We start from the raw sequence: 27,995 nt of genomic DNA, 5'->3' as shown, positions 1-27,995 counted from the left end.
CAGTCCATTTACCATTTACCATGCTTAGATTCATGTTCGTTCCAGAGTGCACGACAGTAACATTACAGCCTCCATTAATTGGTTTCAAAGTTTGGTTTCTATGAGTAGCTCCATGGTAGGCGGAAGATGTCTCCGGTCCATCTTGGTGGGACAAGCTTCTTCTGTAGATTCGACCTGCTCTGCTGAACTCACAGAAGTGGCTGAACTTACAAGAAATAGGGGAAGAACTTAATATTAACAAAATTCTGAAAACATTTACGGTGAAAAAAGGCTGACATTTCGCATACAGTACTTACTTAAAAGCAGTTGGGTTGATCCATAGAATTTTAGTTTTTTTTTTTTGTTTTTGTTTTTGTTTTTTAATCAGTCTCCTTAGTTCGTACTCCACACCCGTGGGTGGCGGTAATACACCCTCTGTCATTTTCAGACAGGGTAAACGAAACGGATGAGGAAAAAGAAGACGAAGAAGTCTTGATGGTGGTTGTACTCCGTTTTGCCCTTTATGGCGAACACAGATTAAACACCCACTTTACGTTACATCCAGTTCAACAAACAATTGAGTTGAAAAAATTCAACGAATCGGAGTAAGTCTTTTCTTCCCCATAATATGATTCTTTAACTGTTCTGTTCATTTTGTTCACAAGCTTCAGTTTGGTTGCTTTTCATTAACTAGATGTTTGTGCAAGTTATGTGTTTACTAATTTGTCAGTATGGCAGACGTTCTTGTACAATTCATTTTAGAGTTAGAAAACTTGGTACTAGTCACTTCGTAGAACCCTTAGGGGTTGTTCACGAAACTAATTGTTCATTACTCTGCCGCATTATGCGCATCCGCGCGAATGCTTGTGATCTACACAGTACAGGGTTGCTGCACACTTTTTGAAATCAAATTTAATGCTTTTTAAGACTTTTTGTAAGACCTCGACAGAGAAACTTTAATACCCTTTCCACAGCAAAACAAATGAACATTAGGGCTGGGCTTCATGTTTGAAATCAATTTGACAATTAGTAGGGATATTTTTCTGGATAAATATGTAAAATGACATAAAGTAATCAAATTAATGGCAAATGCAATGAACTATGTCCCACTGTTATGCTTTAGATTAGATAAAACTCTTTGTGTTTACATTTCAAATGCCTATAATTTCTTTGTTTTTTGAGACATCTGCAACTGTGCTGACATGGTACTTCATAATGCGAGAGTGCCTTCCTGTGCTGAGTCAGGCATCTGCAGGACTGCAGAGTGTAAAGAATGTGTCAGCTGCTGCAGTAGGACCTGTTTGATTCAGACTTATTCCCTTCCCCTGTTTCCCTCCAGGAGCTGCACTTCTGCACAACTTTGAGCAGCAGTATGATGCAGGCAGGAGTCTGTCTGAGACAGGACACTGAGACAACACTACTAGAGCTCACTGAGCAGCACAGGATCAGACAGAAAGAAGAGGAACTCAGTGGACTGGAGCCTGTCCACATGGCAGAGTCAGAGACAGAGTGTGCTGCACCAGGACTCAACACACTGGAGCCAGAGTGTGTTACAGCACACAGTGGGGTCAGTGATGTACACCACACACACACTTCACTGATTAAAACAGAAACTGATCTGGGCTCCACCTACACTGGGAATCTTATTAAATCAGAGAGCCTCGACAGTACACAGCGGAGAAATATAACCCATCTGCATCCTGACCAAATCAAAACAGAGACTGATGATGGAGGATACCTGAAGGCGGAAGACATCAGGGACTTAGAGAATATTAAATGTGTTGATATGAAATCTGATCAAATCAAGTGTGAATCCAGTGAATGTTTAGTGAGTGATCTCGTGAATACTGTGATGAATGGAGTTGATGTTGCTTACAAAGTCAAGACTAGCACATTGCCATGGGTCAGAGTGACAAACCCAAACTGTAAAAACGAAGAAATTCATGATCCGCTGACTCAATCTAGGGACTTAAAACATTACTGTGACATAAACAACGCAAATAATCAGACCAGAAATTTCCAGTTAAGTGCAAACAATAGCAGCAAACATATTCATTGCCAAAGAACGGATGTGATTGAACCCATGATATTTAATTCAAGTAAAAAATCAAGCCTTTTGAATTTTTCTCAAAAGAAGACAATTCATCGAAATAAAGAAGTAGTTAACAATGGTGAAAAGCTGTACAGATGTTCTCAGTGTGAGAAATACTTTAATTCCAAATCTGGTTTAAATAGACACCTGAAAGCTCATGCTGGTGAAAAGCTGTACAAATGTTCTCTGTGTGGCAAGTGCTTTGTTACAATATCTTATTTAAATGCTCACCACAAAATTCATACAGGTGAAAAGCCCCACAAATGTACTCAGTGTAAGAAGTGCTTTTCCACAATATCTAATTTAAATGTTCACCTGAGAATTCATACTGGTGAAAAGCCATACAGATGTTCTTATTGTGAGAAGTGCTTTTCCAAAATATCTGATTTAAATATCCACCGGAGAATTCATACAGGTGAAAAGCCCTACATGTGTACTGTGTGTGGGAAGTGTTTTTCCCAAATAAGTGGTTTAAATTGCCACAAGACAATTCATACAGGTGAAAAGCCCTACAAATGTACTCTGTGTGGGAAATGCTTTTCCACACCATATAATTTAAAGCACCATCAGAAAATTCATACAGGTGAAAAGCCCTACAAATGTACTCTGTGTGGGAAATGCTTTTCCACATCATTTAATTTAAACGACCATCAGAAAATTCATACAGGTGAAAAACCCTACAAATGTACTGAGTGTGACAAGTGCTTTAATACAAAATCAGCTTTGAGTGTACATCTGAGAGTACATACAGGTGAAAAACCCTACAAATGTTCTCAGTGTGGGAAGTGTTTTTCGATTAGATGCAATTTAAATATCCATCAGAGAATTCATACAGGTGAAAAGCCCTGCAAATGTTCTCATTGTGGGAAGCACTTTGCTACATTACATAATTTAAATAGCCACTTGAGAGTTCATACTGGGGAAAAGCCCTACAAATGTACTGAGTGTGGGAAATGTTTTTCCACAATATTTAGTTTAAATATACACCACCAAGTTCACACAGGTGAAAAACCCTACAAATGTACAGAGTGCGGGAAGTGTTTTTCCCAAACAAGTGATTTAAATCGCCATGAGAGGATTCATACAGGTGAGAAACCCTACAACTGTACTCAGTGTAGAAAGTGTTTTTCCCAAAAAAGTGCTTTAAATAAGCACCAGAGAATTCATACAGGTGTAAAACCCTATAAATGTACTGAGTGTGGGAAGTTTTTTTCCCAAAAAAGTGCTTTAAATACCCACCAGAGAGTTCATACAGGTGAAAAGCCCTACAAACATGCTTAATGTGGGAAGTGTTTCTCTGAACCATGTACTCTATCTTGCAACAAGATTATTCAAGAAGGTGAAAAGCCATATAGTTGGTGTAAAGGGGTTAATAAATAATCAAATTAAAATATCTGTCAGCATGTTCATAAGGATGAAAATCCCTACCTTTGTATTCAGTGTGGGAAGTGTCTTAATGGAAAGGGATTCTTTATGTACACACTTGAGAATTCATCCACATAAAAAAAATTTTTAAACAAAAAAATTGCTTTAAATTGCCATCATATGATTCAATAAGATATAAATCAGATGTCCTCAATGTGGGAATTTTTTTTTAAGCTGCATGAAACTCCATCCAGAGAATTCATTTGGGTGAATAGTCTTACACGTGTACACGGTGTGGGATGCGCTATTTAATGAAATCCCATTTAAATTTGTGCCGGAAAAATCTTTGGGGAGAATCCCTCCTTGTCTACCCATTGTGGGAAGTATTTTTTGAAAGCAAGTCATTTTAATGACCAGCACAGAATCAATCCGGTTGAAAACCCCCATAAATTGTTGTCACCAAAAAATACCCTTCAGGTAAAAAACTTGCCTCAGTGTGGAAAATGTTTCCCAGGTGTATAATTTATGCAGCCACCACAGAATTCATGCTGGTGAAATGTTTTATGGTTATTTAAAGCCAGATAATTCCACCAGAAACTGAAGAAGTGTAACCTGTTTAGCTTTTTGTAGGCTAAAGGGACTTTTCCACAGGGCTCTCTTATCAATGCCCTGCTATAGGGAACTGATGCTAAAATAAAATTTCAATTTTGTTTTTCTATTTTCCAAAAAATTGTCAGGAGTGCACTTCTAGTACATTCTTTTTTGATTGCATTTTTGTTGGAAACTTTTCCTGCTGTATCGTAGGGCCGTGTATAATTCCCCTGTGGTTTTACTTGCTGGCTCGCTGTTTGGACAGGTGTTTGAGAAACGACACACTAAGTGGGGCAAACTTGGATGCCATTTTGTCCATAATAAGCGTGTCACCACTTTGTTCTTTGGAAAAGAATTTCCCTTGAAGTCCGAAGGATATATATTTTTGAAATTTTGAAATGATGATGAAATTGACACCAGAGTAAATTGTTTGAAAGAAACAATGTGAACACTTTGTATATACTGTAGAAAGAAACATGGTAGTGCATATTGCCAACTTGAAGTTTGAAAATGAACTTGACAGTATTGGCCTTTTCAGTAATTTTCTGCCAATGTAGAGGATGTAATGCATATGTCTGAAAGCTGATTATTAGACTTGAGAGTATGTTTTCAAAGGTGTATATAAGTTGCATAAACTCTGTCTGTATGTGCCATTGCTTCTTGCTTTGCTACCCCTGTTTATAAATCTAATTTCATTTCTGCTGCTAATTCCTCATAATAGAAATTGTGTAAGAAATAAATTTGACTCATGTTGTGTGAATTGTATTACATATGTTGAATGTTGTTGGCTGAACATGTAATTGCTTTTGAAGGTAAGTATGTTGTTTAAAACTCATTTGATTCTGTTACTGTACATTTTGAACAATCCATTTCAGAAAAATTGCAACAGTAGAACTCTAGAAATCTCAAGTGAGAAAGTAAAAAAAGAAAGGCAGAATGTGTCATTTGGCTTGAGAACAATTTTTTTATAAAGGGAGCTTGAAAATTGACAGACTTCTTGTTTGGCAGTTTAAAAAAACAGGAGGCTTCCAGCATTGTTCTTGCAATAAAGATAGATAATGAACTGGTTTATTCATCAAAAGGAATAAATAAGGTCTTACAGCATTTTGTCTGTAGTTTAAGTAAAATAGGCATGAAAGTTGGAAGAAACATGGCAAAGAACAGTTAGGCTTAGATGTGTGGAGCCAAGTAAGCATATTGTGGTAAGGTTATTCCCAGCAAGAGATTGCAAAAAAGCTTAAGGTTCAGTACATACTCAGAAGAGTCCAGTTGATGTGTACTAATTAGTTAAAGGTGCAGTGTGTAGGATTTAGTGGCATCTAGCTGTGAGGTTGCCAACTGCAACCACCCCCCCCCCCCCCCCAACCTCTCCCTTTCCAACGACGTAAGCTATGGTGGCCTGTAAGTTCCAAAAATGATGTCATCGTCTACGACAGCATCGAGTAGCCAAGTGTCAAGTGATTGTTCCTTGATAGATTTATAAATTGTATTTAGTTTTAGTTATTTAGTCTGTAAAACTATAGGTCATAGCTTACAAGTAAGAAAGCGATTATGATTGTTAATTATTCTGCATTGTGGTAGCGTTTTATTGCTAACATTAGCTGCTTTGCATGGTAAATCATAAAAAGACATGATGCGTCACAAAAACGATTACACTACTAACCCTTACATTACAGTGTGAAATATCATTATAAAATACCACTAACCTATTTTAAGACACTTAATTTAAAAAATAACGTATATGACCAAAATATTTTGAGCAGTAATACTTAGCACTGATGAAATTTGTTTTCAACAGATAGAGACAGTAAATCAATTATATATTCCCATCCGCTTCTGTCTTACACCAAAAAATGCTTCCAGTCTATCTATCTGACTAGCAATCCCCAACAGCTGTGGCGTAGAGTCCGAGAGCCGCCCCGCCCACTCTCTCTCTGCAGCCAACGCAAGAGACTATGCTGTCTGCCCCCCTAATAAATTAATTCCCCACTATCAATAACTCCCTTTTCTGGGAGGATGTGGCCACCTGGGTGCCCAGTGGCTCCTCAGTCCTCCCACTCTCAGGGTCGAGATCCAATTCCTGCAAGGGCTGGAATTGGTTGGACACCACAACCTCTGGAAATGTCACCCGTGTGGTGAGCACACCCTTTTCTGTGGCTGCGCCCCACTGTCACCCATCTATCTCTCCCTGCCTGCTCTGGCTTCTCCCCTTTTCCCAGTTGTGACGTGCACACCAAATCCTTATAGGACACACTACTCAGTTCCTGGAACTCTGATAATTGCGATAACTGTGGAGTCAAGCAAGCTGGCCCTCAAGATCAAGAATCTTCCTCTCAAGGTGCTCAACCAGTTGGCAATGGTCGCTTTCCAGAAGCGCGATCATCCTGCAACTGTCACACAGCTTTGGCCACATGTTTAGCCACTAACTATCTCTCCCTATGTCTAGACCAAGTTACTGCCGAAACGGAAGCACCAAGACCACACTTTCAAAAACTTGGACATGGCTTTGGACAACTAGCAGCAGAAACTGGAGAGGAAAAATAAATAAGGCACTTTCATCTAACGTTAACTGCTGAATAAGTAACAAAAAACGAACTACCAGGAGTGGAATCATTCAAGTAATATTAAACTTAACTAGCTTTATTCTAAGTAGAAATGACTGAAGGAACGCCTGTATTAGGCAATATTCAATTCAATTCAAATAAATTTAATTGAATTGAATATTTTAATTATATCTCAGAACAAAATACACAATTTTTTAAAAAGTTTTTTTAGCTAGAATAAATTTATAATAAACTACAGCTAATGTTAGTACGTAAAATGCCGAGACGGAGACACCAAGCCTTCAACTTAAAAGTGCGCAGGTAGCTCCAGACAACTATAGCAGCAGAAACTGGAGCATAAATAAATAAATAAAAATAACGCACTTAACTATAAGCGTTAGCTTTGCGTTAACGTTAAGCGTTGAATTAATAACACTGAAAAGAACTACCAGGAGTGGAATCTCCCTGGTTATAATCACCTAACTTAGCTAGCTTTTTACTAGCTTATTACAAATGACTGGAATCCCTGTACTAGGAAATATTTTCAGAATCTCAGAACAGACTACAACCAAAATCTTCCTGGAATCAAATTATTATAATAAACAACAGCTAATGTCAGCATATAACAATAAGGGCAAACTATCTAGCTACAATAATACTTTGATCCTGGGGGGTAGGGTAACCACAGAAAAAACCTGCGTTCAAGGAGACCGAATAACCGGTTTGCTAGCCGAGTGCTTAACGGAGAAAAAACTGGAAAGGCCCATCTCCCACCCTCACCCCCGTCCCCTAACGGCAACAAAGACTTCCACCTTAGGAGCAAAACGGTCTTACCTTACTTGTAATGTAGGGGGGGAGTATGTCTCCTCAGTTCATACTCCACACCCATGGGTGGCGGTAATACACCCTCTGTCGTTTTTAGACAGTGTTAAACGAAACGGGTGAGGAAGAAGACAAATAAGTCTCGGTGACGGTTGTACTCCGTCTTGCCCTTTGTGGTGAACACAGATTTAACACCCACTTTACATTACATCCAACTGAACAAACGATTGCGTTTTAAAATATTCAACGAATCGGTGTAAGTCTTTTCCTACCCATAATGTGATTCTTTAACTGTTCTGTTCATTTTGTTCACAAGCTTCTCGTTTGGTTGCTTTCCATTAACTAGGTGTTTGCGTATATGATCTGTTTACTAATTTGTCAGTATGGCAGACGTTATTGTGCAATTTATTTTAGAGTTAGAAAACGTGGTACTGGTCAAACATTTACTTCTCTACAAGATGGCAATTAAAATTTATAAGAGTTAAAGATCTCGCCCAGTAGAATGGCGTTAACAATGGCGTCACTTCGTAGAAGTTGTTCACGAAATTAATCCGTGGAATTGTTCATTACTCAGCTGCATTATGCGCATCCCCGCTAATGCTTGTGAACTAAACAGTATACCACGGAACTGTGATGTGATTTGGTGAAAACTGAACAACCAGTATGTGCAGTAGTATAGAGTCATAAGTTGGAGGCACTCTACTAAAAAAATACTTTTATTTTCTTTTATTATAAATGTTCTTTTTGTGCTTCATTCCGTGGTTCATTTTATTGTCCGAACAGTACAGTAAAACACCCGACGTTTAAAGCCAAAGCTTTTTTTAGGGGTGCTCTATTCAACATGACATGCCTGTAGTTTGTACAGCACTGATTGGTCAATGGCGATGACACATCATGTCCAACAATGATGGCCAACAGACAATATACATGGTTTCCACCAGTATGCATACACTAAATGCAGAGGATTTTGTGAACTAAGGCAATCCATCAATTATCTATACCTGCTTATCCTGGGCTGGTGCACCCGGCTTTTGTTTGGTAGATTATTCTTTAAAGCTGTTTTACAGAGGGCCACCTCCCCTTTTTTGTGCAGTAGTGTAAAATAAGCAGAGATTAGGGGCTGATTGGTCCCAGTTTAGCATGTTGGCAACAACAGGACATGTCCTGTATCAAGACAAGATGGGTCAGTTGCAGTATGGTTAGCTAGAGTTCTAACCTTCGTGCCACAGAGGTATATAAATGGTAAATGGACTGCATTTATATAGCGCTTTTATCCAAAGTGCTTTACAATTGATGCCTCTCATTTGCCCGAGCAGTTAGGGGTTAGGTGTCTTGCTCAAGGACACTTCGACATGCCCAGGGCAGGGTTTGAACCAGCAACCCTCTGACTGCCAGACAATCGGTCTTACCTCCTGAGCTATGTCACCCCTACATATATAAGGAATGAGGAAGCAGTTAAAATGAAAAGTGTTTGGGTTGGATACATTTTCATAAATTGGTTAATCAACTATAATGGTTTAATGATTCTGATTCATATGTAGTTGATTTGTAAAGATGATGTAGGCAGAACTGCATCTAGGCTCTAATTGGTATTGTTCAGACCCAGGTCAAATACGTATTTGTTTTGGATTCAAATACTTTTTTTCATATTTGTTAATGAATACAGTGACAGCAGATAAATTAGCAACAGCATGGGAAGCATGAAAGCATACATGAGATGAAAAATCATTGCATAAATGTCTACAAAAAAGGAAAGCAATGACATGACTATAAAATTAGACACCAAATCTGTACACTGGAAAATAATGGGCAAGAAACTTTCCAGATTGTTTGCTCCAAAACATTTGGAAACTTAAAAATAAGTTGCTTGAAACCTATAGCAGTAAAACAGAATATGCAATATTTTGGTTGAGAACAAATTTTTATGAAAAAGGTGAGAACTGGAAGCCTTGTAAGCCGGATTTTTGCCTATGTTGTTCCTGTAATAAACCAAGATAATGAACTGGGTTATTCATCAAAGGGAATTAATTGGGTCTTCTGACATGTGTATGAGGAGTTACATAGGCTATATTATTTAAGCATGAGGAAAAATTGGGAACATTTCTCTCCAATGTAGATGTACCTGAAATGTCGCCAGAACAAGCAGAATTTTTGCACGCTTCAAATGCTCATGGAAAAAGTCAGGGCCTACTATATTATATTATGTATGAAGGATGACCAGCTGGGGTAGATGGATTTCCGGCTAGATACCTGAACTCTTGGGTTCTGGTTGGGTTTTATTGGGTTCGGGTGACAATTACAAGCTGTAAACCAGGTTGGCCTGAAGAGGACCTGCTGACCCGGCCAACGAGAGCACCTCACAGCCTTCAGGATGAACCCCTCAGCAGTGGCCTCAAAATGCCTATGGAGTGTCCAGGGGTTTCCAGCGATGCTGCTGGTGCACACTGATTCCACCATACATCATTCCACCCTTCAGAAACTGTTGTATTCTGCTGTTCCACAACAAAATGCAATAAATAAATAAATCACAGAAAGTGGCAGTTACAGTGAAAACTGTGTTTTTAAAATTGGTCTGAGATAGCGACCAGGGAGGGAGAGAAGCATTATAATACTTCATAATGCAAGAGTGCCTCCCTGTGCTGAGTCGGGCATCTGCAGGACTGCAGAGTGTAAAGAATGTGGCAGCTGCTGCAGTAGGACCTGTTTGATTTAGGCTAAATCCCTTCCCCTGTTTCCCTCCAGGAGCTGTATTTCTGAGCAGCAGTATGATGCAGACAGGAGTCTGAGACAGGATACTGAGACAACACTACCAGAGCTCACTGAGCAGCACAGGAACAGACAGAAAGAAGAGGAACTCAGTGGACTGGAGTCTGTCCACATGGCAGAGACAGAGTGTGCTGCACCAGGACTCAACACACTGGAGCCAGTGTGTGTTACAGCACACAGTGGGGTCAGTGATGTACACCACACACACACATCACAAAAAAAAACAGAAACTGATCTGGGTTCCACATACACTGGGAATCTTATTAAATCAGAGTGCCCTGATAGTACAGAGCTGGGATATGTAACCCATCTGCATCCTCACCAAATCAAAACAGAGACTGATGATGGAGGATACCTGGAGGCGGAAGACATCAGGGACTTACAAAATATTAAATGTGTTGATAAAAAATCTGATCAAATGAAGTATGAATCCAGTGAATGTTTAGTGAGTGATCTCATGAATACTGGGATGGATGGAGTTGATGTTGAGGTTAATGGTGAAAAGCCGTACAGGTGTTCTCAGTGTGAGAAGTACTTTAATTCCAAATCTGGTTTAAATGCTCACCACAAAATTCATACAGGTGAAAAGCCCTACAAATGTACTTGGTGTAAGAAGTGCTTTTCCTCAACATCTAATTTAAATGTTCACCTGAGAATTCATACCGGTGATAAGCCATACAGATGTTCTCATTGTGAGAAGTGCTTTTCCAGAATATCTAATTTAAATATCCACCGGAGAATTCATACAGGTGAAAAGCCTTACAGGTGTACTCTGTGTGGGAAGTGTTTTTCCCAAGCAAATGGTTTAAATCGCCACAAGACGATTCATACAGGTGAAAAGCCCTACAAATGTACTCTGTGTGGGAAATGCTTTTCCACACCATATAATTTAAAGCACCATCAGAAAATCCATACAGGCGAAAAGCCCTACAAATGTACTCTTTGTGGGAAATGCTTTTCAGCACCATTTAATTTAAACGAGCATCAGAAAATTCATACAAGTGAAAAACCCTACAAATGTACAGAGTGTGACAAGTGCTTTATTACAAAATCAACTTTGAGTGTACATCTGAGAGTACATACAGGTGAAAAACCCTACGTATGTTCTCAGTGTGGGAAGTGTTTTTCAATTAGATGCAATTTAAATATCCATCAGAGAATTCATACAGGTGAAAAGCCCTGCAAATGTTCTCATTGTGGGAAGCACTTTGCCACATTACGTAATTTAAGTAGCCACTTGAGAGTTCATACTGGGGAAAAGCCCTACAAATGTACTGAGTGTGGGAAGTGTTTTTCCACAATTTTTAGTTTAAATACACACCACCGAATTCACACAGGGGAAAAACCCTACAAATGTACAGAGTGTGGGAATTGTTTTTCCCAATCAGTTGATTTAAATCGCCATAAAAGGATTCATACAGGTGAGAAACCCTACAACTGTCCTCAGTGTAGAAAGTGTTTTTCCCAAAAAAGTGCTTTAAATATCCACCAGAGAATTCATACAGGTGTAAAGCCCTATAAATGTACTGAGTGTGGGAAGTGTTTTTCCCAAAAAAGTGCTTTAAATACCCACCAGAGAGTTCATACAGGTGAAAAGCCCTACAAACATGCTTAATGTGGGAAGTGTTTTTCCCAACTATGTGCTCCATCTTTCCACAAGATTATTCAAGAAGGTGAAAAGCCATATAGTTGGTGTAAAGGGGTTAATAAAAAATCAAATTTAAATATCTGTCAGCATGTTCATAAGGATGAAAATCCCTACCTTTGTATTCAGTGTGGGAAGTGTCTTAATGGAATGGCATCCTTTATGTACACACTTGAGAATTCATCCACATATTTTTTTAAAAAATTGCTTTAGATTGCCACCATATGATTCAGACCGATAAAAAGCAGATGTCCTCAATGTGGGAATTTTTTTTTAAGCTGCATGAAACTCCATCCATAGAATTTGTTTGGGTGAATAGTCTTACACGTGTACACGGTGTGGGATGCGCTATTTAATGAAATCCCATTTAAATTTGTGCCCGAAAAATCTTTGGGGAGAATCCCTCCTTGTCTACCCATTGTGGGAAGTATTTTTTGAAAGCAAGTCATTTTAATGACCAGCACAGAATCAAACCGGTTGAAAACCCCCATAAATATCTCCACTGTGGAGAGGAGTTTTTTGTTGTCACCAAAAAATACCCTTCAGGTAAAAAAAAATGTTTCCCAGGTGTATAATTTATGCAGCCACCACAGAATTCATGCTGGTGAAATGTTTTATGGTTATTTAAAGCCAGATAATTCCACCAGAAACTGAAGAAGTGTAACCTCTTTAGCTTTTTGTAGGCTGTGTGACTTTTCCACAGGGCCCTCTTATCAATGCCCTGCTATAGGGAACTGATGCTCAAATAAAATTTCAAATTTGTTTTTCTATTTTCCAAAAAATTGTCAGGAGTACACTTCTAGTGTATTCTTTTTTGATCTGCATTTTTGTTGGAAACTTTTCCTGCTGTATCGTAGGGCCATGTATAATTCTCCTGTGGTTTTACTTGCTGGCTCGCTGTTTGGACAGGTGTTTGAGAAACGACACACTAAGTGGGGCAAACTTGGATGCCATTTTGTCCATAATAAGCGTGTCACCACTTTGTTCTTTGGAAAAGAATTTCCCTTGAAGTCCGAAGGATATATATTTTTGAAATTTTTAAATGATGATGAAATTGACACCAGAGTAAATTGTTTGAAAGAAACAATGTGAACACTTTGTATATACTGTAGAAAGAAACATGGTAGTGCATATTGCCAACTTGAAGTTTGAAAATGAACTTGACAGTATTGGCCTTTTCAGTAATTGTCTGCCAATGTAGAGGCTGTAATGTGTATGTCAGATAAAGCTGATTATTAGACTTGAGATAAATAAAACAAAAATATACTTCTTTATTCCCTGTCTATATTATTTTATTGCTATTTTATTATTTTATCGCTTTTCATTATTTTACTGTTTTTTATTGTTTTGTATTATTTTACTGTTTTTATTGTTTTATTGTATTGTTGTATTGTATTCCTGTGATGGAAGGGAGTGGGGAGGAGTTTTTCTATTTATGGTGTATCCTTGTTTTACCTTGTCTTATTCTTTTATTTTGTCTTCTCTTTCTGTAAAGCACTTTGTGTTACAGACATTTATGAAAAGTGCTATATAAATAAATAAATAGTATGTCTTATCTCTGTTGAGTATCTTTGCTTCACTCTTTATTTTTCAAATGTGTATATAAGTTGCATATGAAATTATTTTACATTGTGAATGTGCACATACCAATGCCTTTAGGATGTGCTTATATATAAATTATCTGTATAAATTATCTGTATGTGTCATTGCTTTTTGCTTTGCTACCCCTGTTTATAAATCTAATTTCATTTCTGCTGCTAATTCCTCATAATAGAAATGGTGTAAGAAATAAATTTGACTCATGGTGTGAATTGTATTAAATATGTTGAATGTGGCTGAACATGTAATTGTTTTTGAAGGTATGTTGTCTAAAACTCATTACTGTACATTTTGAACAATCCATTTCAGAAAAATTGCAACAGTAGAACTCTAGAAATCTCAGGTGAGAAAGTATTCAGATGGCTTGCTCCAAATAATTTATAAACTTAAGTTGCATGAAATCTGCAAAAAAAAAAGAAAGGCAGAATGTGTCATTTGGCTTGAACAATTTTTTTATAAAGGGAGCTTGAAAATTGACAGACTTCTTGTTTGGCAGTTTAAAAAAACAGGAGGCTTCCAGCATTGTTCTTGCAAGAAAGATAGATAATGGACTGGTTTATTCATCAAAAGGAATAAATGAGGTCTTACAGCATTTCTATGATTCTGTAGTGTACGTAAAATAGGCACGAAAATTGCAAGAAACATGGCAAAGAACAGTTTGGCTTAGATGTGTGGAGCCAAGTAAGCATATTGTGGTAGTTATTCCCAGCAAGAGATTGCAAAAAAGCTTAAGGTTCAGTACATAGAAGAGTCCAGTTGATGTGTACTAATTTGTTAAATTAGGATAGGATTTAGTGGCATCTAGCGGTGAGGTTGCAGATTGCAACCAACTGAATACCCACCCCCCCCACCTCTCCTTTTCCAAGAAGGTAGGATAAGCTACGGAGGCCTGTAAGTTATCCTCATTAAAATATCCTCATTGAAATATCCTCATTATAAAATGCCACTAAACTATTTTAAGACACTCAATTTTAAAAATAATGTATATAACCGAAATATTTTGAGCAGTAATACTTACATAGCACTGATGAAATCTTATTTGTTGTCAACAGATAGAGACAGAGACAGTAAATCAATGATATATTCCTATCCACTTCAGTCTTACACCAGAAAATGATTCCAGTCTATCAGCAAACATGTGGCTTAGCTATGCCCAGAAGTCCTCAATAATAATAGTGTTTTCCAAGAAATTACGAAAAATCGTTGACGTTTTGTTAGGCGCAGCGTCTTTTACTGCTACCTCAGAGTGAATACGTAAGTGAATGCGATTGTGGGAGACGACATCCCTTGAGTTCCAGGTTCTTTCTGGGGAGTCGTGAATTCCAACTTTGTGAAACACAGAGGAAGCTGTTTCAAAATTCAACAGCATTTATTATAGATCCACAATAAACAATGAGTGGAATCCTAGACATGCGCAGATGGCTAGTTACCTTTGACGTACTTTAAGAGTCAGCTATAGTGGCCATTGTTTTAGAGACAGCAACTGATAATCGTGTCGTGTTTACATAACAATCTGTCATATGCACAACAATCTTGGGGTGCGCTGACACTCTCTACATTCCACAATGCTTGCTTTGCATAACAAAGAATCTCTTATTAAAACAGACGATTGTATCAATAACTAAATATATTTAAATGGAATCAGGTGTTTAAATCATTACACATTCCTTGGCACATACTACGTTTGGATTTTCGATACCCGCAAGAGGTGATGTGATGGGTCTTCAGGTGTCAGTAAGTTAGCACACAATTTGTATTTTATTTTGCCTCTTGACTGGCTGTCAGGTCTTATCTAACTGGCAAAAGAACATTACCCACGAGTGACGTATGCCCTTGAGTGAGGAGAGATTCTCAGGTCAGGCCTGACACTTGATCAGAATAAAATGCCTGGCCTAAGAAATGCTATATAAAAGAATATATTAGATCAATATATTCCATCAACACGATAACAAAACTTTCAATTACGCTGACCAATAAAATGCTATTCCTGAAGCAAAATTAGACATTAGACATGTTATACATCGTTAGAAAGCTTATACTCTCACCCACTGAATAAATAGATTGTCAATCAAGGCAGACTGTAATAAAAAGGGCAACAATGCCGTAAACAACACGTGTGGTATTACGCACAACTATTATGGAAGGTAACCAGGCATCACAAATGCGCGTATATTTCACAAATGGATTGTTCAAGGCAATATATGACCACTCAGTCTCTTCTTTCTTCTTCTTCGTCTTCCAACTGGTTCATTCGTGCCACCCACCGAAGTTAAAAAACACAAAAAAAAAAAAACATGAAAGGCCCTCTCTAGAGCCGTTAGAATTATCTAACATGACTCATTCTCAGATGTAACCTTATTAGACAAGTACACAGGCAGGAGTAGTGGAGGCAAGTGGAGCAGGAGAGCAAAGTGAAGCAGGAGAGAGGGAATAAAGAGATGAGTTGAGAGGAGAGTGGAGGAGGACAGGAGAGAGGAGAGAAAACGAAGACAGCACAGGCTATCAGGCTGTGTGTCGAATTCTCATATTTTCAAAGGCGGTGCAAGAGGGTAAGCTAATCAAGTGACACTTTTCTCTGACCAATCAGTGGCCTGCAGTGTTTTCACGTCACCTTCTGGTATCGCCTCAGCTCGCTTGGAACCTCAACGGAGGTGATACTAAAAAAAGTACCAGGTACAGGTACTATCCACAACTTTTGCCCGATGGAAAACAAAAAAAGCGTGCAGAGTCGAGTCGATTCGAAGTATGCCATAACACACTCCTACCGTAAGGCCCTTTTCATGTTCCATTATGAGTTTTATCCAAATATCCTCACTAGGCACAAGCTGGTCAATTTCTGGAATTTGCTCATTAAAATTTTCTTTTACATGGAGAGCTACACCCCCACCTCTCTTATTGGATCTATCTTTCCGAATGAGTTTGTACCCTTCTATATTACTGTGGCAAGTTTGACAAAATGGAGACAGGCGTTGAAGTTTTACAAATCACATACTCAGAGCTTTGGTTTATTTTACCAGTCCTAACAAGGACTATTGATTTGCTTCTCAGACGGTTACAGCACTTAGGCACAACACACACTGACTCACCCTGCTCGGAGTCTCCCCTTATATCACCTGGGCTATGCAAATAAGTTTGCTTGCTGGAGCGGCCGCTGATTGGCTGCCTAGCTCTAACTTTTTAGCCAATCGCAGCCGCTCCTGCCTCTACCCTGCTCCAAACTGACACATACACAAGACAACGGGCAGGGAACACGGGGGAAACTCAAAAACAACTACAAGAGACGCGATACACAACAAAACTGTACAAGCACACATAACACGGATATCTACACTTTTAACACACAAAAGCACGCTAACTACACCTAGCTACACACAGCTATACACAAGCAATTATTTACATGGCACCAGCGATGGCAATCGTAGCTAACTGCCTAGCTGGCTACTCATTGTAGCTAGCTGCCTAGCTAGCTACCCCAGGGTCATCACATAGCCCCTATCCAAGGGGTCAACAGTCTCCGATGACCCCGCAGTCCACCCATGATTGACCTCGTAGTCCCGCAGGTGGCCTGGGGGCCGTCGCTGTTGAGTCGGTCGGCTCCCTGGTTACGGCGTCGCCGCCTCGGCCTCTGGTTGGTCTGAGGGGACAGAGCCGCTAGCATTTCTCCCGCCAGCTGCAGCGCAGGGGGCAGCGTAGTCCAGGGCAGCGCAGGGGCGCCGGGAGAGGGCGTCCGCGTTCCCATGGTGTCGCCCCGCCCTGTGCTGGACTAGGAGGTCGTACTCCTGCAGAGCCTCCAGGCAACGTGTCACCTGGCCCTCCGGGTTCTTGAAATTCAGGAGCCAGGCGAGCGAAGCGTGGCTAGGGAGGGGTGGGGAGAGGTGCAGCCTGAAGAGATGAGTCTTCAGTCTGCGCTAGAAGGTGGTAAGATTCTCTGCTGTTCTGACCGCAACGGGGAGGTCATTCCACCAGCAAGGGGCCAGGACAGACAGCAGACGGGAGCGGGAAGTACAGACGCGAAGAGGGGGAGGTGCCAAGCGTCCAGAGGTGGCAGAACGGAGAGGTCTGGCTGGTGTGTAAGGTCTGATGATCCTCTGGATGTACCCTGGTGCTGAGCCCTTAGCTGCCTGGTATGCAAGCACCAAGGTCTTAAATTTGATGCGAGCCATAACAGGCAGCCAGTGGAGGTCAGTGAGCAGGGGGGTGACATGGGAATGTCTGGGGAGGTTGTAGACCAGACGCGCTGCAGCATTCTAGATGAGCTGCAGGGGTCTGATGGCGGATGCTGGCAGACCAGCCAGTAGTGAGTTGCAGTAGTCCAGGCGGGACAGGACCATCGCTTGAACCAGGAGCTGGGTTGCGTAGGCGGTGAGGAAGGGGCGGATTCTCCGGATGTTGTACAGGAAGAACCTGCACGTTCGACTCACCGCCGTGATGTTCTGGGAGAGGGACAGTCTGTTGTCCATCACCACTCCAAGGTTTTTTGCGGTGAGTGATGATGACACCACAGTGTCCCCCAGGGAAATAGAAAAGTCGAGAAGGTTAGAGGATGGAGCAGGGATGAAGATCATCTCCGTCTTACCTGGGTTCAGCTTAAGATGGTGGTTATCCATCCAGCTCTGGATGTCCCTCAGGCAAGCAGAGATGCGGGCAGAGACCTGAGTGTCAGAGGGGGGGAAGGAGAGAAAGAGTTGGGTGTCATCGGCATAACAATGATAGGACAACCCATGGGTAGAGATTACAGGACCAAGAGATTGGGTGTACAGGGAGAATAGGAGGGGACCAAGGACAGAGCCCTGGGGAACTCCTGTGGCAAGGGGCGAGGTGCTGATACTGCACCAGCCCAGGCGACTTGGAAGGAGCGACCGGAGAGGTAGGACTCAATCCAGTCTAGTGCTGTGCCACAGATCTCCATAGCTGCCAGGGAGGACAGGAGGATGGGGTGGTTGACGGTGTCAAAGGCAGCAGAAAGGTCTAGGAGGATCAGGACAGATGAATGGGAGGCTGCTTGTGCGGCGTGAAGCGACTCACTGACCGAGAGGAGTGCGGTCTCTGTCGAGTGGCCAGGTCTGAAGCCAGACTGGTAGGGGTCTAGGAGGTTGTTCAGTGAGAGAAAAGAGGAGAGTTGGTTAGAAGCAGCTCGTTCAATTGTTTTGGATAGGAAAGGGAGAAGGGAGACAGGACGGTAGTTCTGGATGACAGAGGGATCCAGAGTGGGCTTTTTCAGCAGTGGGGTGATGTGGGCCAGCTTGAAAGAAGAGGGGAAACGTCCAGAAGACAAGGAGGAGTTCACGAGGGAGGTGACATATGGGAGGATGTCAGGTGTGATAGTCTGAAGGAGAGAGGAAGGGATGGGGTCAAGAGCACAGGTGGTAGGGCGGTGGGAGAGTAGGAGCTGGGAAACATCAGAGTCAGTGAGGGGAGAGAAAGTGAAGAAACAAGGGGAGGGAACAGAGATGGGGGAGTGGGGAAGGGTGGTGGTGGACATGAAGGAGCTGCGGATGTCTGCAATTTTCTCATCGAAGAAAACTGCAAAGTCATCTGCAGCGAGGGAGGACTGAGGTGGGGAAGGAGTGCTGTGGAGAGAGGAGAAAATGGAGAACAGTTGATGAGGGTTAGAGGCAGATTTATGGATTTTTGTTTGATAATAATTAATTTTGGCAGAGGTTTTTTCTGTGGCTGCGCCCCACTGTCACCCATCTAACTCTCCCTGCCTGCTCTGGCTTCTCCTCTTTTCCCAGTTGTGACGTGCACACCAAATCCTTACAGGACACACTACTCAGTTCCTGGAACTCTGATAATTGCGATAACTGTGGAGTCAAGCAAGCTGGCCCTCAGGATCAAGAATCTTGCTCTCAAGGTGCTCAACCAGTTGGCCATGGTAGCAGACAAACTTGCCCTGAAAATCGCTTTCCTGAAGTGCGATCATCCTGCAACTGTCACACAGCTTTGGCCACACGTTTAGCCACTAACTATCACCCTATCTCTCCCTATGTCTAGAGCAAGTTACTGCATGTGGCTTTGGACAACTAGCAGCAGAAACCGGAGAGGAAAAATAAATAAATAAATAAATAAATAAATAAGGCACTTTTATCTAACGTTAGCTGCTGAATAAATTATTTTTAAAAATTTTAAAAATGTAAAAAACGAACTACCAGGAGAGGAATCATCATAAACTAATTTTGCTAACTTTATACTAAGTAGCAACGACTGAACGAACACTTGTATTAGGCAGTTTTTTTAATTATATCTCAGAACAAAATACACCAAACAATTTAGCTAAAATAAATTTAGGCTATAATAAACTATAGCTAATGTTAGTAGGCCTACGTAAAAATGTCGGAAGGAGACACCAAGCCCTCAACTTAAAAGTACGCAGGTGGCTCCGGACAACTAGCTGCAGAAACCGATGAATGAATGAATGAATGAATGAATGAATGAATGAATAAATAAATAATTACCCGGAGTGGAATCACCCTGGTTATAATCAACTAACTTGACTAGCTTCAATGACTGGAAACCCTGTACTAGTCTATTTCCAGAATCTAAGAACAGACTACAACCAAAATCTTACCGGAATCAGGTCATAATATTATAATGCTAATGTTAGCATGTAACAATAGGGGCAAACTATACTACAATAATATTTTGATAGTGGGGGGTAAAATAACCGAAAAAACCTGCATTCAGCAACAAGGAGGCCGAATTATCTAACCGGTTTGCTAGCTGAGTGCTTAACGTGGAAAAAACAAAAGCCCATGTCCCACCCATACCCCCACGCCCAAATCCCCCACGTTTTCTGGAATCAGAAGTAGGCTAGTCCGTAAGTCTCCTCAGTTCATACTCCACATCCGTGGGTGGCGGTAATACACATACGTATGTCTATGGTAATACACCCTGTAATACACCCTCTGTCGTTTTCAGACCGAAACGGAGGAGGAAAAATAATAAGACGAAGAAGTCTTGGTTGTGGTTGTACTCCGTCTTGCAACACCCACTTTACATTACGTCCAGTTCAACAAACGATTGAGTTTAAGAAATTTAACGAATCGGGGTGAGTCTTTTCCTCCCCATAATGATGCTTTAACTATTTTGTCCCTTTTGTTAACAGGCTTCAGTTTGGTTGCTTTCCATTAACTTGATGTTTGTGCATGTTATGTGTTTACTAATTTGTCAGTATGGCAGACGTTCTTGTGCAATTCATTTTAAAGTTAGAAAACTTTGTACTGGTCAAACATTTACTTCTTTATAAGATGGTAATTAAATGTTGTACGAGTTAAAGATCTCACCCAGTAAAGTTAGAATGGCGTTAACAATGGCGTCGTAGAACCCTTAGGAGTTGTTCACGAAATTAATTCGTGGAATTGTTCATTACTCTGCTGCATTATGCGCATCCGCGCGAATGCTTGTGATCTACACAGTACAGGGTTGCTGCACACTTTTTGAAATCAAATTTAATGTTTTTAAAGACTTTTTGTAAGACCTCGACAGAGAAACTTTAATACCCTTTCCACAGCAAAACAAATGAACATTAGGGCTGGGCTTCATGTTTGAAATCAATTTGACAATTAGTAGGGATATTTTTCTGGATAATTTTGTATCTCCGTATAACAATCATATGTAAAATGACATAAAGTAATCAAATTAATGGCAAATGCAATGAACTCTATGTCCCACTGTTATGCTTTAGATTAGATAAAACTATTTGTGTTTACATTTCAAATGCCTATAATTTCTTTGTTTTTTGAGATATCTGCAACTGTGCTGACATGGTACTTCATAATGCGAGAGTGCCTTCCTGTGCTGAGTCAGGCATCTGCAGGACTGCAGAGTGTAAAGAATGTGTCAGCTGCTGCAGTAGGACCTGTTTGATTCAGACTTATTCCCTTCCCCTGTTTCCATCCAGGAGCTGCACTTCTGCATTTCTGCAGTATGATGCAGGCAGGAGTCTGTCTGAGACAGAACACTGAGACAACACTACCAGAGCTCACTGAGCAGCACAGGATCAGACAGAAAGAAGAGGAACTCAGTGGGCTGGAGTCTGTCCACATGGCAGAGTCAGAGACAGAGTGTGCTGCACCAGGACTCAACACACTGGAGCCAGAGTGTGTTACAGCACACAGCAGGGTCAGTGATGTACACCACACACACACATCACTGATTAAAACAGAAACTGATCTTGGCTCCACCCACACTGGGGATCTTAAGACGGAGACCCTCGACAGTACAGAGCTGGGATATGTAACCCATCTGCATCCTGACCAAATCAAAACAGAGGCTGATGATGGAGGATATCTTAAAGCAGAACACATCAGGGACCTTCAGAATATTAAATGTGTTGATATAAAATCTGATCAAATGAAGTATGAATCCAGTGAATGTTTAGTGAGTGATCTCATGAATACTGGGGTGAATGGAGTTGATGTTGCTAACAAAGTCAAGACAGAACCATGGCAATGTGCCGGAGTGACAAAACCAAATTGTAAAAACGAAGAAATTTATGATCCGCTGACTCAATCTGGGGACTTAAATCATTACTCTGACATAAGCAATGCAAGTAATCAGACCAAAAATATCCAGTTAAGTGCAAACAATTGCAGAAAACATGTTAATTGCCAGAGAACAGATGTGATTGAACCCATGATATTTAATTCAAGTAAAAAAATTAGCCTTTTGGATTTTTCTCACAAGAAGGCAATTCATCGAAATAAAAAAGTAGTTAAAGGTGAAAAGCTGCATAAATGTTTTCAGTGTGAGAAGTACTTTAATACCAAATATGGTTTAAAAACTCACCTGACAATTCATACAGGTGAAAAGCCCTACAAATGTTCTCAGTGTGGGAAGTGCTTTAATAGCAAATCTGGTTTAAAAACTCACCTAAGAATTCATACAGGTGAAAAGCCATACAGATGTTCTCTGTGTGGGAAGTGCTTTGTTACAGTATCTCGTTTAAATGGCCACCACAAAATTCATACTGGTGAAAAGCCCTACAAATGTACTGTGTGTGTGAAGTGCTTTGCCACAGTACCTCATCTAAATCGCCACTTGAGAACTCATACAGGTGAAAAGCCGTACACATGTTCTCAGTGTGGGAAGTGTTTTGCCAATACATCTAATTTAAATATTCACCAGAGAATTCATACAGGTGAAAAGCCCTATAAATGCACTTTGTGTGGGAAGTGCTTTTCCAGAATATATCATTTAAATGGCCATCAGAGAATCCATACAGGTGAAAAGGCCAAGAAATGTTCTCAGTGTGGGAAGTGCTTTTCCACTGTTTCACGATTACATGTCCACGAGAGAGTTCATACAGGTGAAAAGCCCTACAAATGTTCTCAATGTGGGAAGTGTTTTCCCAATACATCTAATTTAAATGTTCACCTGAGAATTCATACAGGTGAAAAGCCGCACAAATGTTCTCAGTGTGGGAAGTGTTTTTCCATTAAATCTAATTTAAATGTCCACCAGAGAATTCATACAGGTGAAAAGCCCTATAAATGTTCTCATTGTGAGAAGTCATTTTCCAAAATATCTAATTTAAATATCCACTGGAGAATTCATACAGGTGAAAAGCCCTACAGATGTACTGTGTGTGGGAAGTGTTTTTCCCAAAAAAGTGGTTTAAATTGCCATAAGATGATGCATACAGGTGAAAAGCCCTACAAATGTACTCTGTGCGGGAAATGCTTTTCCACACCAACTAAGTTAAAGCACCATCAGAAAATTCATACAGGTGAAAAGCCCTACAAATGTACTCTGTGTGGGAAATGCTTTTCCACATCAACTAAGTTAAAGGACCATCAGAAAATTAATACAGGTGAAAAGCCCTACAAATGTTTTCAGTGTGGGAAGTGTTTTTCGATTAGATGCAATTTGAATATCCATCAAAGAATTCATACAGGTGAAAAGCCCTGCAAATGTTCTCATTGTGGGAAGTGCTTTTACACAGTATCCAAGTTAAATAGCCATCAGAGAATTCATATTGGTTAAAAGCCCTTCAAATGTACTGAGTATGCAAAGTGCTTTCCCAGAACAAATGTTTTGTAACACCACTAGATCATTCATACAGGTGAAAAGACCTGCAATTTGTGTACCCGGTGTGGGAAATGACATTAATATAAATATTTATCAGTAGGTTCTTCTGGACAAAAAGCACTACCTTTTGAATTTAGTGTGCATTTTGCATTTAAAAGAGAATTAAAAAAATATCTTTTGTCATACACCTGAGAAATTGCATGAATGTACAGCCCTTTGTGTGTATACAGTTCAGGAAACGTAACTGAACTTACTGCCAGAGGATTTATGCATGCCTTCTCAAACCATGTCATGTAAATCACCTGCACAGAATTCATACTGGTGAAAATCTCCAGCCTGGAATGGTCCCCCCCCCCCTCCTCCCCCCCCCCATGTCCTCAGCGTCAGAATTACTTTTACATCACCACCAAAGAATTCATGCAGGTGTAAATCTTTTCATCGTTACTTAATTTTAAAATAAACAATCAATTTTAAATGACCCCTAGAAAGTTCATACTGATGTGACAAATCCTCATTGTGGGATTTATATTATGAAAGCATACTCTATGGTGTCATTTTTGTAGGATTTGTTTCCAAAGGTCATGCAATTTGAAAGAAACACCTGCTAATGTCTATCGAAATTAATTAATATCATTTCAGCAAAACAGCTGAAATATTTTACAAATGAAAGGCCCTTTATGTGCTCAGTGGCACGTTTGCCATTTGTGCATCATTTAAATATTTAAATCTTTGCCAAAACTACATTCAATTGGAAGGCTGTGGAAGTTTGTTCATTGTAGAAAGGAAATAGCCCATCTGGTTTGAAGTCATAAGCACAGTGGTTCATTATGTTCATTTCAACACCAGAAAATTCATAAAATAATTCAATGTAATTATTGTGGGAAGTTTCCTTACCAAGTTTGCTTACCATTTACTTTTGTAAGTCACTCTGACTAAAGTCCTTGAGCTAATTGACTCAGCTGTAACATGAACTATATTTACTGTATGTACACATTCACATGGATTTTTCACAAGGTTTTCTTGGTATTATGAACCATTATAATTTCAAGCCACATAATTTAACTGTTTAAACTGTGCCTATGTATTTAAATTACCAGCGGTAAAATTATTCTGATAAAAAAATCATACAGCTTTTCTACAGCGCCTTCTTATTAAATCACCACTCTTGGGTGGGTACTGACTCCTCAAATAAAAATTTGAATTTTGAAGTTTTCCGGTGGAAATTTGTGCTTGCATTTTTGTCATTTATAGTTTTGTACCAAACCTGTCCTGCTGTATAGTAGTGCTGTGTATTTTCCCATGTGGTTTTTCTTCCTGGTAGTATTTTGGACAGGCATTTGAAAAAAACAGCACATGGTTGGGAAAACTGAGATTGAATTTTTCTTTTATTACAAAGGTATGACCATACTTTCTTTAGAAAAAGCGATTGCCCTTGATGTCCAAAGGCTGATATTTCTGATGAAATTGACACCAGTATAGCTTGTCTAAAAGAAACAATGTGAAACCTGTTTGCATATACTGGAGAAAGGAACATGGCAGTGTGTCTTATGTCAGATAAAGCTGATTGTTATTATTCAGACAGTATGTTTTATCTGAAATATCAGTTTTTTCACTCTTTACTTTTCAATGATATGTATGAATTGTGTCTGAAATAATTCTATATTGTGAATATGCATATAACCAAGGTGATTATGCCAAATAAATTTATGTATAAATGTGTCCTTCAATGGGAGGAGTAAAGTCGAGTAAAGCATCCTAAATGTGTAATAATTAACTCTTGTATGTATTTCTATACTCTGTACTCTCGTATGTTTTCTTGTATGGGGATGGGATGATATGAAAACAATTTTCACCGTCCACCACATTTTTGCAATGTTCCAACACTCATCATCAGTGTTGCATGCATCACAAAAACTATTACACTACATTACATAACAGGCATTTAGCAAACGTACAACAAGTGCATTAGTTAAAGGTGCAGAGCTGCAAAAGAAACACACTAGAGTGAAGTAAAGATCGTAGTGCCAGAAGTGACCACATAGATCAGGACTCCAACCCTGTGGAGTAACCTGTTCAGCAAACTACAATCCTGCCAAGTATAAACTAGCACTGAGATCACATTTGCCTAATCAGAATCAGACAAAAACAAAAACAATCCTGCCAAATAAAAACTTAACCGTAGTAGCCTAACTAGGTAGCTACATTGAGCTAAACTATAGGCTAGGGAGAGGTGGGGAGAGGTGCAGCCTGAAGAGATGAGTCTTTATTCTGCGTTTGAAGGTAGTCAGATTCTCACTACTAACACTACACTACTACATAGTAGTAGTAGTAGTAGTATTTTTTATTCAGTCATCACACACAATACAATAAATATAAACAGTCTAGATAGTATAAACAATTCAACAATCTATGTATTAGGCAGTGACTGAAAAGGCACAGGCAGAAGCATAATGCTTATATATGCCTATCCTACATTCTTTTCAATTTAAGCTATCCTCCAAAAATAAACATAATAACAAAATAAAAATCATTCACAATTGTAACCCTCAAAAATAACTTTATAAACCATTCTTTTGAAAACCAAAAGCGAATTACACATTCTTACATTTATATTAGCATTATTCCATAATTTAACCCCAACAATAGAAATACATCTTCTTTTAATCCATTTTTTAGCTTTTTGTACAGTAAACTTACAAACATCTCTCAAATCATATTTGCACTCCTGTATTGAAAAAAACCTTTGTACACAGTCTGGGAGTGACTTTGTTTTAGCTCTAAACATGATTTGCATTATTTTATAATATACCAAATCATTAAATTTCATAACATGGGATTTTATAAACATTGGATTAGTGTGATCATAGTAACCAGCCTTATTAATAATACGTATGGCTCGTTTTTGTAGTATGACTACTGAATTTATAGTCGTTTTAAAGATCGACCCCCACAATTCCACACAGTAAGATATATAAGGAAGTATAAGTGAGCAATAAATTATATACAAGGCCTTATAATTTAATATATCCCTAGATTTATATAGGATTACTATTGACTTTGAAATCTTTCCTTTAATATAGTCAATATGTTGTTTCCATGTTAATTTATGATCAATCACAACCCCTAAGAATTTTGTCTCAAAAACTCTTTCAATTTCAACATCACAGATTTTTTTATTCAATTATTGAGAGACAATTTATTAACATCAAACCAATTTTGAGAATTTCCAGCTCCCTTTCAATAGCATACAAAAGTTCCTTTAAATTTTTCCCAGAGCAAAATAGATTTGTATCATCTGCAAAAATTACAAATTTTAACCTTTCAGTAACATTGCAAACATCATTAATATAAAGTAAGAAAAGTTTTGGACCAATCACCGACCCCTGGGGTACCCCAAAGATGACCTTCCTAAATCCTGACACAGTCTCATTGATTTGCACACATTGCTCTCTATTTTCCAAGTAGCTTTCCAGCCAAGAGTAAGCTATACCTCTTATTCCATACTTCTCTAATTTTCTCAATAATTGGCTGTGATCTATAGTATCAAAAGCCTTCTGTAGGTCAATATAAATACCAATAGAACACTCATCATTTTCAACTGCCTTTCTTATTTCTTCTACCATCTCCATTACTGCATATGTAGTAGTTCTATTTTCCCTAAATCCATACTGGTGCTCACTCAATAATTCATATTTACCAATGAAGAGATCCAATTGTTTCACAAATAATTTCTCTAATATTTTGAAAATTGAGGAAGAAGGGACACTGTTCTATAATTATCCATGTAGTGCTTATCTCCATTTTTAAATATTGGTATTACCTTTGCTGATTTCATATTATTAGGAAAAACACCTCTTTGAAAAGACAGATTACATATATAGGTCAGAAGTCTTACAATAAAATCAATTACTTCTTTAATAATTACCATGTCAATGGAATTTATATCAGTTGCTGTTTTGTTTTTGAATTTTCTTACAATTTCAGTTTACATACACTACTAACTAACACAAACATTAAAGCAAAATATCCACATTATATAATATCACTAACCTATTTAAAGACACTCAACTTAACAATAACGTATAACTGAAATATTTGAGCAGTAATACTTACATTACGTCTTACGTCTTTTACTGCTATCACAGGGAGAATGCGTAAGTGAATGCGATATATATTTTTATATTAATATTTTTGGTTACACTGAAACGCAAAGCTATTTTTCTGTACTGTAAACGGTTCAATGCATATTTTTATTTTTTACAAGAAACACGTGCATGTTTATCCGATTTGAGTTTATGGAAGAATCAATGGGGCAATGATATCTGGCTATCTTATGGTAGCAACCATTCTGCAGGGGTTGCAATATTGAAAGGTTAATTCAAAGGGAAAGTTATCAACAGTAAGACCCATCACTCTGGAAGATGTACTCTTTTAACAGTAACCATCAACAGTGAGAGATATTTGTTGGGAAATATATATGCTTTTAACTATAAACAGAATAACATATCTTTATTTCAGGAGTTGGAGGAAGAGGTACATAGAATTAAGGATGTCTTTCAAGATA

At 39.1% G+C, this 27,995-nt stretch overlaps 4 protein-coding genes across 7 annotated transcripts in view; 3 read left to right on the top strand and 1 right to left on the bottom strand.

Annotated features, from left to right (window-relative positions):
- LOC135249381 (zinc finger protein 345-like) overlaps window positions 1-27,995 on the bottom strand; it is a 151,842-nt gene that overhangs the window by 53,884 nt on the left and 69,963 nt on the right. The gene's annotated exons all lie outside the window — the stretch shown is intronic.
- LOC135249413 (zinc finger protein ZFP2-like) overlaps window positions 1-27,995 on the top strand; it is a 144,586-nt gene that overhangs the window by 102,299 nt on the left and 14,292 nt on the right. The window contains exons 1-2 of one of the 4 annotated variants that reach the window (XM_064325037.1): window positions 20,241-20,450; window positions 21,303-22,997. The exons of 2 other annotated variants lie outside the window; for them this stretch is intronic. In XM_064325037.1, the coding sequence (XP_064181107.1) occupies window positions 21,329-22,997 (1,669 nt within the window). In that variant the 5' untranslated portion in view covers window positions 20,241-20,450; window positions 21,303-21,328. Of the gene's footprint in view, window positions 1-458; window positions 585-20,240; window positions 20,451-21,302; window positions 22,998-27,995 lie in introns of those variants that run through there. One more of the 4 variants, XM_064325039.1, reaches the window with a different exon arrangement.
- LOC135249395 (zinc finger protein 883-like) lies at window positions 451-4,787 on the top strand. Its single transcript, XM_064325003.1, has 2 exons — window positions 451-584; window positions 1,319-4,787. The coding sequence occupies exon 2, from the start codon at window positions 1,352-1,354 to the stop codon at window positions 3,350-3,352; it is 2,001 nt and encodes a 666-aa protein (XP_064181073.1). The 5' UTR covers window positions 451-584; window positions 1,319-1,351; the 3' UTR covers window positions 3,353-4,787.
- LOC135249408 (gastrula zinc finger protein XlCGF26.1-like) lies at window positions 472-13,358 on the top strand. The gene is made up of 2 exons (XM_064325027.1): window positions 472-584; window positions 10,135-13,358. Exons 1-2 carry the CDS (start codon window positions 475-477, stop codon window positions 11,771-11,773), a joined length of 1,749 nt encoding a protein of 582 aa, XP_064181097.1. The 5' UTR covers window positions 472-474; the 3' UTR covers window positions 11,774-13,358.

This window comes from Anguilla rostrata, chromosome 2, assembly GCF_018555375.3.
Source record: "Anguilla rostrata isolate EN2019 chromosome 2, ASM1855537v3, whole genome shotgun sequence".
NCBI classification, from domain to species: Eukaryota; Metazoa; Chordata; class Actinopteri; order Anguilliformes; family Anguillidae; genus Anguilla; species Anguilla rostrata.
Note: the sequence above shows the minus strand (reverse complement) of the source record. Positions and strands in the feature narration are given on the sequence as shown.